This window comes from Cydia amplana, chromosome Z (assembly GCF_948474715.1).
Source record: "Cydia amplana chromosome Z, ilCydAmpl1.1, whole genome shotgun sequence".
In the NCBI taxonomy this organism is placed as follows: Eukaryota; Metazoa; Arthropoda; class Insecta; order Lepidoptera; family Tortricidae; genus Cydia; species Cydia amplana.
Window position 1 is genome coordinate 33,005,968 of NC_086096.1, and position 14,643 is coordinate 33,020,610.

Sequence of the window (14,643 nt, forward strand, 5' to 3'; positions counted from 1 at the left end):
TTTTTGGGGTTCCCCATACTTCGAACTGAAACTCAAAAAAATTTTTTTCATCAAACCCATACGTGTGGGCTATCTATGGATAGGTCTTCAAAAATGATATCGAGGTTTCTCATATCATTTTTTTCTAAACTGAATAGTTTGCGCGAGAGACACTTCCAAAGTGGTAAAATGTGTGTCCCCCCCCCCCCCTGTAACTTCTAAAATAAGAGAATGATAAAACTAAAAAAAATATATGATGTACATTACCATGTAAACATCCACCGAAAATTGGTTTGAACGAGATCTAGTAAGTAGTTTTTTTTTATACGTCATAAATCGCCTAAATACGGAACCCTTCATGGGCGAGTCCGACTCGCACTTGGCCGCTTTTTTACTGACAAGATTTGGTTGACCAGCTATATTGATAATATATTAACGAACAAATACTAAGGTGACATTGGTTTCTGAACGTACTTCAAACACGTCAAATTCAGCAGCAGCAAACTGTCATCAGATGATCATAATAATAAATATAACCTAGGTCCTAGAGGCCTGTCGCTTGATATTGTTATAACTTTAAAAGAAAGTTTAATTATAATTTTGTCTCATTGATTTGTTAAAATATAATACTACGTTTGTATTAACACTGCCCGAAGCATATGTATGCAGTTAAACTATTGGAAACTTTTATTATTTTATTTAACTTTAATAAAAAGTCATGGAGAAAACTAAATTCAAAGTAGAATCCGGAATTCAACTACTAACAAGATTGTCCTCCAAGAAAACTACAGTCGACAATTTCTACCCTAACTTATTTCAATCGGGTCCGAAATCTGGAGAAGTGATTGAAGTGTTTAGTAACAGAAGCTGTTCATTTCTACTGATTGATATGATTATCGAAGCTGTACTTCCTATTAAATTTGGTGGTGCCGAAATAGGTGTTCTAATCATAAATACAGATGGTCACATTAGCTTGCCAGCATTAACTGCAGCATTACAGAATAAACTTCACACACAACATCATTTTGGCCTTCATGAAGATGACTGTGCAAAGGTGCTAAATGATATGATTGATAATATTTTCATATTGGATGTTTTTGATGCCACTCAACTATACACCACTTTTCAAAACCTAGAAAATATTTTAATAAAACATAATAATATTTCACTGTGTGTGATTGATACACTGACAGCATTCTACTGGTCAGAGCAGAGCTTTAAAATTACCAAGATGGATATTTATTTGAGAAATCTTCTTCGTATCGTACAAAAAGCTGTGCAAGGCCATGAAGTGACTATATTATACACACGGCCAGAGTACTTTAACTCTAGTAGGGATTTAATTGAGATCACTGAGGCTTGTGCTGAAGTCCCTACTGCTGAAAAAGTTAATTGCAGGATACAAGTGTTCCAAAATGAAGATGAAACCTTTACTGCTAATGTTACAACATCTAGTGATGTTACCAGAAAGAACTTTAAAATAGAATTTAATAAAATAAGTTGGTTGTAAGAAAAAGTCTGATAACAACTTCAGTTGTTTTTATTGTGCTGCTATATTTTATTATCTAACATTTTTTCATTGAAGGAAAAAATATAGAAATGTTTTGCTTCAGAGCTAAAATAGTAGTCTTAATACATAGTAAATATAGTAATTCTAAGAGATCAATCATATAAAAGTTAAGAATAGGATGAGATTCGAAAGATCTGATATTACAATGATATATGTGTTCCTTAGAAATAAACTTATCAGTTTTGAAATTGATATTGTTAAGATTAAAACCTACATAAACTACATTACAAAGTTTTCTAGTAAACATTTCAGATTGACTTCAGAGATGTAAATATTATCATTATCACCATACTCTTGGTACAGTTGGTACTTACCATTATAAAATAAATGTGTGATACTACCCAGCATTTCCATCACAACTATGATAAATGTACTCCTTGTATACAATTTTATTATTTATGATTAACAGATTTTTATAAACAAAGTAATAGAAAATTATTAAAATTGAATAAATCTCTTATAGGTTTAGTTAGATATAAGAACTTTCGTTTTTTTGGAAGGGTTTCCACGGAAGACCAGCGTCAAGGTACTCATAAGATACCTTGACACCAAGCTGAGTGGAAACATTTTCAGCGCATTTTAAACCTTTTTTGTGACATGTTTTTGTAAAATGTTGTATAAGCATCCTGAATAAATTCTATTCTATTCTATTCTAAATGGATTAATAAAACACATCTGCCAGTCACAATCTAGATTTAAATTAACTGAAGATAGACTGTAAATCTAATTTCTAAAAAATTATATACCCATTTAAATGTCTATATATATCTATTTTGTTAACTTTATTTTGACTCATTAGTTAGAAAGTTAAATAAAATGTTTGCATTGAATTACAGGGTATTGTTTTTATTGCAGGATAGCTAAATTTAGTAAATGCACAAAATTATATCACAATAGTTTTGATGGATTTAGTATTTATACAAGTTATGTAAAATGTTTTCAATCTATCTACCTAGGTATATACTTCTCATAGTTTAGGTGGCTCTTCTAGGTAGTATCACACAATGCATTTAAGAATGATTCTAATACAATATGACAGTATTATTGTATTTTGTTTTATTAACAAACCAGCTACCAATATAGCTACCAAATATTGATCTAAGCCTTATAGTGATATTTCTACTAGTACCTATGGTGTGATTATGTTTGTGCAAATAAACCTAAGATACAATGTAAGAATTGTGAATTCAAAATCGTTACTTGTAATGCTATTGACTATTCACTGTAATGTTACATCATTAAATAGATAACATATGTGAATGCTACTAAACCATGACTGAAGTAATTAAGGTTTTCCCATTTACTGAGAGTATGATTAAAAGAGTAGCCAGACTCCTGGACAGAGAATGATGCCTCAAACATTACTCCGAGATAAGCAAGGTGTATTATTGTTGTTAAGGAAAATACAGTATTGATAATCACAGCTAGGAAACTGTTCTTTTTGTGTCTGTGGTGGCACGCTTTTGTACATGGGTTAGCCAAGCAGCAGACTTCCAGCGCTGATGCAACCTTGTGTCTAAAGTTATATTCTACATATGAAAAGGTCCCAATGCTCAGCAAGACTGCAGCTAATTGGAAATTCAGACCATGGAGCAATGAAGAGACCACATAAGTTGATAGCAGAGCAACAAAGTGGCCAAAGGGTTGACATGTCCTAAACACATAATTCTTTAACCATTGATGCATAGGCATATTCCAGTACACTACCACTTGCACAAGAGATCTTGGAAGCTCAATAAAGAATGGTCTTGTGACAGTTATTTCTGAGTGACAGTCATTTGTGAGGCCAAAACCTGCACTCAGCATTGTTACCACGGACATGCTTGAAACAAAATAATGAGACATCCTGAAAGCTTGGGCATCTCGATAGGCAACCAACCATTTAGTAATATTATCTGGGACATACCAGGGAACAATGCAGTTAGACAAAACTAAAAAAAGCATTGATAATGCAAAATTTATTACAATTAATTTTATCCACCTTCTCGATAAAAATTTAATATCAAGGTAAGTGCTGTAGGTGTGGAAGGAGATCCATGGTCCAAGAATACAATTGGCTGGACACATCATGTAACCGCCAAATTCAACAGGATTGATCATGCTCTTAAAAAGATTTCTGTCCAAATCTATAGCTACTGATATTATTTTCATTGCTGCTATCATTTGAATACCTCGAATCTGCTGCCACATCTTGGGATTGATCACATATACCTCACACAGTAGCAGGTAACCAATGGTAATGAGAGAGATTATTACCCCTCTATGCTTCTTCGTCAAGTAGGATAGAGCCAGTATGATAATGTAGGAGCTGGCAGCCAGGCCCACCGTCCACACGAAGGCTGCGCCGACATTGCAGTACAGCAGGAAGGTTCCGATGACAAGGGACACGCTGTGCCGTACATTGTGTGGTATAGGCACGTACTGTATTATACAGCGCAAAATAATGTTCGCTATTATCAAGTCTTTTGCAAATCTAAGGCCCTCGTACAAGGTTGGTTCGCCACATAATGCAATGTATGCCCAAGTGTTTTCTTCAATGTAATCATCCTCTTCATACATTATTACTTCATCAATTTGATGTTATGTGCAAGTATCTAATGTACTTCTGATTAAATATTGTATTTACAGCATACCGGCAAATCGCGCGTGAACAGTGATGCGTACGCGTAATTTATAACACATAATTATTATACCTTACTAATAAATGAAATAGACTTGAATATAACACTAGTAAAATTTTCTTTCTGAAGATATTAAGTACGATTTTAAGGAAAAAGATATACTTTTATGTGTAAAATATGCACAGTAAAGACAATGGCAAAGAGTATAATAATGGGTTCTTAAAGTTCAGTAATTCATTTCATGGGCTGTCAAACATATTGACTCGCACGAAATAAAAAACAATAGTTGTCTCTGTCTCGCTCTCTTTCCATTTCGTAACAGGACGATTTTAAACGACGTTAAGTTGGTAGTATGTATCTCGCATCAAATGAAATGTCATGGACAAATTCTATCTACTGGGCTTGTGCTGGTCAGTGGTCTACAGTGTTGCCAGATCGTACCTTTTAGTACGGTTTTACGTACTATTTTTTGACCTTGCGTACCTTTTTTGTACGCAGCGTACATCGTACTAAAACCGTACCTTTTGATGTACGGTTGTTTATCAACTTTTTTTTTTCGTTATAATAACTCGTCTCGTCTTTCGTCGTCGTTTGTTGTTTCGTTATTGGTTCAGGATGGTTTGTTCAGGGCAAAATATCTAATCTGACAACAATAGCCACCAAAAGTACCATGTACTATGGAAAATACACGTTTCTTTAGTTGCAGTCGGCAGTTGTGTCTTTCTTACCTGTGCTTTGCTAATAGTAATATCGTTTATTGCAAACCATGGTACAATAGAATAGATGTTATAATGGAAAAAGATGACATGACACCCTGATAGGTTATTGGCAATTATCCATATAACTACATTAAATAATTTATGTGTAATATTATTAATATTGCTTTGTGATTGCTGCTAATGCAGTTGCTCCAGGAATAATAAAAACGCTAAAAGAAGTTAAAAAAATGATAAAGAATTTGTTCTCGGGCTGTCAGGTACCTAAGTCATGTCATGTCCATAAATCCTACTTTTATTATGAAAAAAGGGAAGTTACATAATTATTGTTACTTATCTGCCAACTTGTTTATCTTACCAATCTTATTCAAATGCATTTCTTTTTAATTTATATACTTATGTACATTTGCATATCCAGTAGAAAGTTACTTATACTTGGTCAAGCAGATCTTGTCAGTAGAAAAAGGCGGCAAATTTGAAAAATGTAGGCGCGAATGGATATCGTCTCATAGAAAATTTGAATTGCGCGCCTTTTTTTACTGACAAGATTTGCTTGACCAGCTATAGTCATCTGAGTGTATTTCGTTTTATTTGGCATTATTATCCAGATTACAAAACTCAGGCAGTCAAAATTCAGCCAGCCATTTATAGCCGGTCAAACAACTTAGTATAAAATGGCGCGAAATTTAAGTTTTCTATTGGACCATAACCCTTCGCACCATTTTTTTTAGATTTGCCGCTTTTTTCAACTGACGGAAATGACTTGACGAATTTTATTTTTCATGTACCTATATCAATGCAAACAAAATTGGTTAACTATGACGTGTACACTACACTTATAGTTGGTCAAACCAATTTGTCAGTAAGTAACAATCAGGAAAACTATACTCATCCACCCATCATACTGGACCCACATAGAAATATTGTTTCTGTAAGAAAATTTTACTAATAAAAAAACCGTACCTTTTTTATCAAAATCGTACCTTTTTTGACGTACGACTGTACATAAGCTGGAAGCGCTCTGGCAACACTGGTGGTCTAGCTTAATCTGTGGTGGTGCCCAATCTACTTTCACACTTGCTTGTGTGGGCTTGTTTCCCATATTTCGTATTTCTTTGCTATTTCTAGAAATTACGTGTTTGTATTAGTACTGAAGACGCGATATACATACATTTTAAACTTAGTATAAGAAATGTGTATTTGAAGTGACCGAATAGAAGTAAATTTAGTCAATACATCGGGCGACGCGCCGCCATATCCTCTAGCGACGCGAATTATCATGATTCAAGTGTGACATGGTGTAACCACATTATCATCGCTTAATGATGGCTAGTCCGTCTCCTCAGAGCAGTCCAATGCCCCCGCCACAGGCGCCAAGTCCTATGGGACCGCCTACCCAAAGCCCGGCGCCTCCTCAGTCGCCTCACAGCCCGTACAACCAGCAGCATGTGAACGGGCCGCCTACACCGCATCAGTCGGGAGCTCCTCAGGGTCAGATGTCGAATCACATGTCGCCCGGGCCGGCGCCTCACGCTATTGCGTCTAACTCGAACGGGCCCCCACAGCAACATCCCGGCATGCCACCAAACTCGCATCAGATGCCACCTCATATGGTTGGAGGGCATATGGGCAGTCCGGGACACGCCATGCCGACCGGCTCGCATCCCTCTGGTCCTAATGGCTTGGCCATGCCCGGCGGAGCACAGCATCCCAACATGCCCGGGCAAGGCCCACCCCATGGATACATGCAGCATCAAATTGGGCATATGGCTCCAGGACAGGTATGCTGTAAACATTTATTTCATGATGCTACTTCATTTAAATTAAACATCAAAATATGTGCATGCTAAATGTTTATTGTTATCAAAGTTATCTTATGCTCAATTAGAAATCAAAATATTATAAATACATTCAGTAGTAGCAACACTATGTTGCATTTTTGTCCAAACTGTCGATTGAATAGAGGCCCATAAAGATCAATAGTGAATGAAAGGATTTCATTTATTTCCCTTGCCAACTCATAATGCAATGGCCCAATATCAGATGCTTCCGGCAAAACATTATCAGAGTTTGTCAAGTAGAAAGTAATTACTACAGGCACATTTAAATTTTCCTTAACCCAGTCTGCACAATTCCCAGTATAGTTAACTGAAAAAAAAATTAAAAAATTAATTTGTTAATACAACCAATCATGAAGCGCTTATTTGAATATAAGTCATGTCTAATATTATGTTTGAACTGAACTGAAAATTAGATCTAAAATATAATTACACAGCAGACTCCTGGTAGTCCCGTAGTAATAAGACTTGTTGAACTTCGCATTCAAGTCTTGAGTTGTTTGCCGTAGTATTTCCCTCTATGGAAAAATTTCAGAAAAAGCCATTGCAATATTTGTACTAATCATTTCTTTACGCACATGAGTCTATCTCTATTTATTTATTTTATTTGATATATATTTAATTCAGATAACAAGATCCATACATTACAAATTAAATTAAACTAAAACTATTTCTTAAATAACTAAATTAGCCTAACAGCACCTCTATTATGGTCCATGTGCATATCGTTCCATTTGAGCACTATTGGACACTGTAAATTGTCAATAACAGTGTTCAGAAGGCTGCTGGGGCTGTCCCTAACACGGCGCATCAGGGAGGCCACTCTCTTGCGCATTATGGCTTGAAAGCCATCCACGCGAGCTTCGGCAAACATCCCCGACGCGCTGCAAAATCGAGGCAACCCCAACACCCTGAACCCGTTATTATACTGAATGCGTAAGGCATTGAGAGATCTCTGCGTACACTTGACCCACAGGCTGCACGTATAAAAAGACTGACAAAATGCTCTAAAAAGAGTTATTTTGACGGTCCTCGTGCAACGTGCAAACCTGCGAGCCAACATGTTGCTTCTCACCGCCAATGCCCTACGCTCCACATCAAGGTCGTCAGATAGGTCCTCGGTGACCCAGTGCCCCAGATACCTGAACTGAGTGACATTTTTTAATTCAGTTCCTCCAAGTTTTAGTGGTGGTATGTACATCGGTTTTTTTGAGCCCGCCTTAAACACGAGAAGCTCACTTTTCTTGGAGTTGTATCTGAGACCGTGGGTCTCCGCATACCGCTCACAAATCCCAATCAGAATCTCGAGGGCTCCGATCGATGGGCTCAGCAGAGCCATGTCATCAGCGTAGCTTATATTGTTCATTATTTTTCCACCAACTGAGCACCCAATGCCGGCTCCGCTGAGCTCCTCGATCAGGTTGTTGACGTACAGATTGAAAAGCCGCGGAGACGTCAACCCACCCTGTCTCACGCCGCATTCCAACCTGTACTCCTCTGAGTATGAACCGGCCCATCTTACACTGTTGTTCTGGTTCTGGTACCAGTATTTCATAATGTAGACCAACTCTCTGGGTGTAGACGTCTCCCTCAAGAGCTTATCCCATAAGATATTGTACGAAACAAGGTCGAATGCCCTCGACAAGTCCAAAAAACATGCGTATATCGGCGTATTTCGCGTAGTATAGTACTGAACCGTGTGCTTGAGCCGCAAAATTGCCGTTTCTGTAGAGAGCCCTGGCCTAAAACCGAATTGCGCCTCGTTCAGGTGTAAATGGCGCGCAAATTGAAGATCATTTTTTTCTATCTCAATATCATTTTTTTTTATACTTGTTACTTAGCATTAGTTCTCTAAGAATATGATATTACATACGTACGAAGTCTGCTTACTTACAATAGTATCCATATTACTTTGCTCTTTGTCTCCAACCGCATAGGGTGTAGTTATTAAATTATCAAATCCTTTGACATTGAAGAAGGCCAATGTATTTGGTGCTATACCATCCAGGAATTCTGACAGATTATATGTCTCATATTCAGAGAGAGCATTATCAAAGAACATATTGCTACAGGCTTTCTCACCTGTCAAATTAATACATTTTGTAGCAATTTTTCTATATTTGAGTGGCATTTGTATAATTGGTTGTATCTACTTAGTAAATATACTATGATACCACAGAAGTTTCAGCAAAGTCTCTGTTCAGTAGGTTTTCCCCAGGTGTTATAATGACCCTGTCCAAATAGTTCCCATAAAGCGCCAAACTTGAGCAAATTCGTTAGTGTACTGTTTAATTATATTTCATGTATAGTTTACCTTTTGCCTTGTGTAACCAGTTCCTATCAAGATTGACACCTCTGGCGAGATCGGGGTAGCACAATATTCGGGGCTGAATGACTTTTCTATTCTTAGCCCAAAAACGATCCTAAAATTAGTCTCAAATTGATATATGAATAAAATTCAGCAATTATACAATGTACAAACGTAAATACATGTATAGAAATATGTTTTTACATACTCTGTACAAACTGTAAGTGTAACCATCAGGATTTAGTACTGGGAGAAAATATGCATCAAATTGTCTTGTAAATGGATGGAATTTTTCATCCAGAAGACTTTTCATATAAGCAAGCACTAGGGCTGGTGAAATCCAGTCCCGACCTGCCTCCCCGCCTAAGATAAATATTGCTGGATTTTTATGTCCAGTTGTTTGATTACCAGGAACTTTTAAAATTACAATATCTTTTTTCTCATGTGTCTTGCCAACTACAATCTTTTCAATTTTTTTCGTATATTTATTTTCCCAGTACTGATATAGTTTTTGTATTGTCGAAAAATCTTGAAATGCATTATAAATGATCCTGTCATCAATTAATTCTCCCGAATCCCATGCATCTTCAGTCTGTTGTGGGGCACTGTTGTGAGAATATAAAATATACCATAGTACGTTCACATCATTAATTAATTGACATTAAACCAATTAAATATATTAAACCAACATACAAATGATACTGCTTATACTTTGTGAATAATGTGTCACTGTTGTTAACTATACTCTCAAATTCCGTCATATATTTGTCTTCAACTACAACATGCATTGGTATGGCTGCTTCATTTGTAACTCCGTTTAAAAAATAGCAATGGTCATAGTTTCTGTGAATAACATACAATATTTGCCTGTCCCTTTTAGTTAATGCTACTAATTTGTACAAGGTGTAATTCTTATTGGCATCACACGTAGATAAGCTTAGAAATAAAATAAAGGAGCAGCTATATATTTCTATGGCACGCACCATTTTTGTTGTAAAACCGTTATGTTAATCAAGTAGGCTGCGACGATTTAATAATACTAAAACTCGTGAAGGTTAAATTACGCATTAATTTCGCTCAATGAGCAGTAAGTACTCAAAGTAGGTTTCGTAGATTTCTTAGTTTCACAGGTTTTTCGTATTGTACAAACACATATTAACTCACATTTATTGAGGGGTCTAACGCGAAATTTATTCACATACCTTTATTTACCGACGTTTCGACACAGGTTTCACTGGTTATGGTCGCGGCTAGACCCGTCTATAAATGTGAGTTAATATGTGTTCAAAACGCGAAAGTTTAAAAATATTGTACAAACACGTTTCGCATGAAACTATTAGTATTTCGTACACTTAAGAAATAAAACTAATTAAAATTCGGCTTTTATTAGTACACTTACAAATCCAAAAAATGAGGTTTCGCAAAATGAAATGTTATACAGAATATTATCATTATATAGGCACCAATGGCAATGGGCGGAGGCGCTCCTCCGCCGGGCAACGGCCCCGCTGGCCCCGCGGGCGTGCCGCTACCGCCCCACGGGCTGCCGGCCGGTGCGCCCGGCCACATGCCTCACCACGCCCTCATGGGCGGCCAGGGTCCGCCGCCGCACACGCCCGCACCCGGCTACTCGGCGCACGGGCCTTCCGCGTCCGGTACGCCGCCCAACCAGCCGTCGCCCGCGCAGCCACCCGGCGCGCCGCAGCACCCGCCATCGGCGCAGACCCCTCCGCACCAGGGCGCCCCGCCCTCCACCTCCTCCAATGGCGCGTCGTCCGCCTCGCCTATGCAAAGCTCCATGGCTACACCGGGTCCGGACAACCTTCACGCGCTGCAGCGGGCCATCGATTCTATGGAAGAGAAGGGGCTGCAGGAAGACCCGCGATATTCGCAACTTCTTGCTCTTAGAGCGAGATCAAACGCCCAGGACCCTAGCAAGGGTCTGTTCTCTAACAACCAGCTTAGCCAACTCAAGTAAGTACAATAATAATAGGTATGCTGGCTAGATACTGTTAAATTGAAATGAAATTAAATGCATCCTGCTAAAGCTGGCCATACACACTAAGGTACGCCTGCGCAGTTTTACCTGTACAGTTCAACTGCGCAGGTAAAAAGGAGCGTGTGTGGCATTCGGCTGTGCAGTTTTCTACGACTGTACAGTTGACCTGCGCGAATATGAAAATGGATATTTTTTACCTGTGTGCTCTTGAACTGTACAGTTAAAACTGAGCGTGTGTGGCGTTCGCCTGCGCAGGCCTCAGTTGTTCGCGGTCTCGTAAACGGAATGAAACGCTAGTTGAGTTAAATTAACTTTATAAATCAGAGCCCTGCCTAATTCTCCTGATGATAAAACATGTTTTTTATTCTTGTATTATTTTTTTAGACTTGAAGTATAATACATGGTGATTTGATACCATATGTCTGACCATACTCTGAGGTGTGGATAATGTAGGTCATACTCATATTGAACAACTTTTATTATTCGTTATTTTTTGTCTTTCTTGTGCTATATAATTAAAAGCAATAACGTTAATATAGTGCTGCGTGAACATCAAGCACAGCTGACAACGGTGCCATGGCTACACAACTGAGAGTTTGTGCAGGTTTACCGCTGCCGTGTGTGCTCCACCCAGCTAGGGTTTACCTGTGCAGTTTAACTGTACAGGTAAAACTGTGCAGGCATACCCTAGTGTGTATGGCTAGCTTAACACTGTTTAACATTACAGGGCTCAGATAGCCGCGTACAGAAATCTGGCTCGCAACCAGCCCGTGTCGCAGCAGATAGCTCTCATGGCGGCAGGCAAGCGCACCGGAGACACGCCGCCGGAGTGCCCCACGCCCCCGGCCCAGCCGCCGTCGCCGTACAGCCAGCAAGGGCAGGGCCAGGGCCAGCCCGCGGGCAAGGGCGCGGCGGCCGATACCGCTCGGGGCGGCGGAGGGGCCCCACCGACGCCGTTGCCCATGACGGGGCAAATGGCGCCGCCTACTCAACCTACGCCGCCGCTTGTTAACCCGGTATGTCAACTGTATCACATTTTTTTCTTAGGTATCTGACCTTTGAAGGAGGAATAAAGTCCATGCAACATCAGTTGCACATTGTTTCAAAGTAAGCACTCTGGAGCGCGGCTATGGTGTGCGAAAACTGAAATTCAAATCTTCATAGGCATAAATTCCGATCATCAAATATATATTTCTAAATAGGTTTCAAGAATTTTGATTTTCGTTATGGTTCGGTATCAGATACAAAAAAAATTACATGTATTTGGTTCTGTCTATGGTTTTAAAATTAACCTGTTTATTATAAATAATTGCACTTAGTTATTGTAATAAGACCTGGTATTTGTCCTACTTATTATTGTAATATTACCAGCCAATGGGACAAGGAGCACCTCGCGGCGCGGCGCCAGTAAGGCCGCCAGGTCCAGGCAACGCTGCCGCCCCCACCAGTCAGCAGGTATTATATACACATACTTATAAAGCCCTACATTAAACAACATACATCCGTATCTATTTTCACAAGCAAATGACATGCCAGTTGATTATGTAAATTTTTCAAATCCTCCATAGTTATTTTTTTGCCAAATTAATCGAATCGAAATTACATTCCTACTTTAGTGATAGGGCATTATTTGTTTAGCTGGTTACCCTTTATGACGATTGAATTTTTTTTTTAGCCGGGTGCACCTACTCCTGGGGCGAAACAGAATCGCATCACAAGCATACCCAAGCCCGTGGGACTCGACCCCTTACAAATTCTTAACGAAAGAGAAAACAGGTAAGATTTCCTGTTTAAACGACCATAGCACTATATAATACTGTTACCTGGGGGTTTTAAACCTTGTGTTATAGGTTCCATCAGGAGAGTTGAGGTGCTAAATAGAGTTCTAATAGCGCCGTAGAAACATATTGGTGCATCTTGCAGTTGGTTGTTGAACTTGCCGGTACGAAAAAAGAACACTAATTTCCAAATCCCTCTCTTACAACATGAGGTGTCGTTGTTTGCGTAACTTCAACTCTGGTTCCGATACTTATATGTATGCTTATGCTGTCGATCCTGTAATAGCAGAATATTTTATGAATCTAGAATGGAATCGTATGTATGTTTGTAGAATTGCCGCTCGTATTGCACACCGGATGGACGTGTTGTCCAACTTGCCGGCCAACATATCGGACGACCTGCGCCTGCAGGCCCAGATCGAGCTGAGAGCGCTGCGCGTGCTCAACTTCCAGAAGCAACTAAGGGCTGAGGTTAACTTTATATTTTAACATTATTTAAGAATCTAAGATATTATAGATATTATTTTTATTATATTCTCGTAAGAGTAAACATTGTTAAATTGACTTATAAAAATGTATGACGGCATTGTAGTTAAATAACTCAATTTATATGATTGATATTTTGTTTTCTTGGAAACATTTAAAGTTTAGTGGAATAGTACGGTCTGGTGAAATAATACTTTCAATGCAGTATATTAGTGGACATAACTATTTTTAAAAAGATTTAATAAAAAAACGCGTAAGTACACGTGTTTTTTTAACAAATATATGTTGTTAGATCCTCGGCCAGGTCCGCCGCGACACGACGTTGGAGACGGCCGTTAACATAAAGGCGTACAAGCGCACCAAGCGGCAGGGGCTGCGCGAGGCGCGCGCCACCGAGAAGCTGGAGAAGCAGCAGAAGCTGGAGGCGGAGCGTAAGCGCCGCCAGAAGCACCAGGAGTTCTTGCAGACCGTACTGCAGCATGGTTAGCATATATCAATGCTTTGTTCCATTTCTTAGTGTAAGGCCTGAGTGGACGCTCGAGTTGGGCTTGCAGCGGGGCGGGGCGTGCGTAGGGTTGCCAGATCGAAAGGCGCTATTATCGGGAAAAAATATCAATTTTTCGGGATTTTGGGCTTTAAGTCGGGAAAAAAACCATTCAAATTAAATTAATTGTATTAAAAGCAACGATATTTTACATTATTGGCACTACGTCAGCTGCTCTGCCCAATCTCGCCACGCGCGCCCCGCGCGCGCGCTGACGGGTTCGACGCGGGTCGCTGGCTCGCTCGATGACAGTTCGGAACTTGAAATTACTGTTTTATAACGTGATGCTGTTTTTCGGGACAATTTTCACTTTGTCGGGAATCGGGAACACATGCGAAAAATCGGGAGAATCCCGCCGCATCCCGACCATCTGGCAACCCTAGGCGTGCGGCGTGCATGTTAAACAAATGCAAGCGTATAGGAGCGGCCTTAGTGCACGCTGCTCACATCACTTGTGAGCCCGACGCCACGCTGCACGCCCCGCCGAACGCTCCGCTTCGAGCGGCCACTCAGGCCTTATTAGCCGACCCGGCACAAGCAAGGTCCTACTAAATTCGCCCCTGAATCGTCATTCGCGAAACGCTTGCGCGCTGCACATCGTACTATACTCGAGTGTGACCAATCTAAGTCTGCTTGCAGTGACAAAGTGTGACAATGTCATCGTTCATGTCAGATTTCTATGAAAATAATGACACTCCCTCATTATGTTCTGTTCACGTCGGTGCAAAGTTATCTTTGTTGGGCCCAACGAAATGCACGCGAGCAGTAAGCGATCTTTTCGCAAATGGTTTCCAAATGGCGCGC

The 14,643-nt window shown here is 39.6% G+C and overlaps 4 protein-coding genes across 4 annotated transcripts in view; 2 read left to right on the top strand and 2 right to left on the bottom strand.

Moving 5' to 3' along the window:
* Positions 1-697: 697 nt before the first annotated feature.
* On the top strand, positions 698-1,723 carry LOC134660972 (DNA repair protein XRCC2). The gene has a single exon (XM_063516859.1). It carries the CDS (start codon positions 698-700, stop codon positions 1,487-1,489), a length of 792 nt encoding a protein of 263 aa, XP_063372929.1. The 3' UTR covers positions 1,490-1,723.
* Positions 1,724-2,514: 791 nt separating this feature from the next.
* On the bottom strand, positions 2,515-4,276 carry LOC134661049 (protein-serine O-palmitoleoyltransferase porcupine). Its single transcript, XM_063516948.1, has one exon. The coding sequence runs from the start codon at positions 4,106-4,108 to the stop codon at positions 2,780-2,782; it is 1,329 nt and encodes a 442-aa protein (XP_063373018.1). The 5' UTR covers positions 4,109-4,276; the 3' UTR covers positions 2,515-2,779.
* Positions 4,277-5,934: 1,658 nt separating this feature from the next.
* Positions 5,935-14,643, top strand: part of LOC134661592 (ATP-dependent helicase brm) — a 33,971-nt gene continuing 25,262 nt past the window's right edge. Inside the window, exons 1-7 of the mRNA XM_063517725.1 lie at positions 5,935-6,667; positions 10,492-11,006; positions 11,759-12,047; positions 12,403-12,486; positions 12,707-12,807; positions 13,142-13,280; positions 13,588-13,777. Coding sequence (XP_063373795.1) covers positions 6,209-6,667; positions 10,492-11,006; positions 11,759-12,047; positions 12,403-12,486; positions 12,707-12,807; positions 13,142-13,280; positions 13,588-13,777 — 1,777 coding nt within the window. The 5' untranslated portion in view covers positions 5,935-6,208. The remainder of the gene's footprint in view (positions 6,668-10,491; positions 11,007-11,758; positions 12,048-12,402; positions 12,487-12,706; positions 12,808-13,141; positions 13,281-13,587; positions 13,778-14,643) is intronic.
* On the bottom strand, positions 6,763-10,059 carry LOC134661594 (zinc carboxypeptidase-like). The gene is made up of 6 exons (XM_063517730.1): positions 9,726-10,059; positions 9,241-9,637; positions 9,039-9,147; positions 8,619-8,806; positions 7,158-7,242; positions 6,763-7,034 (listed from the first exon to the last, which is right to left on the bottom strand). Exons 1-6 carry the CDS (start codon positions 10,016-10,018, stop codon positions 6,778-6,780), a joined length of 1,329 nt encoding a protein of 442 aa, XP_063373800.1. The 5' UTR covers positions 10,019-10,059; the 3' UTR covers positions 6,763-6,777.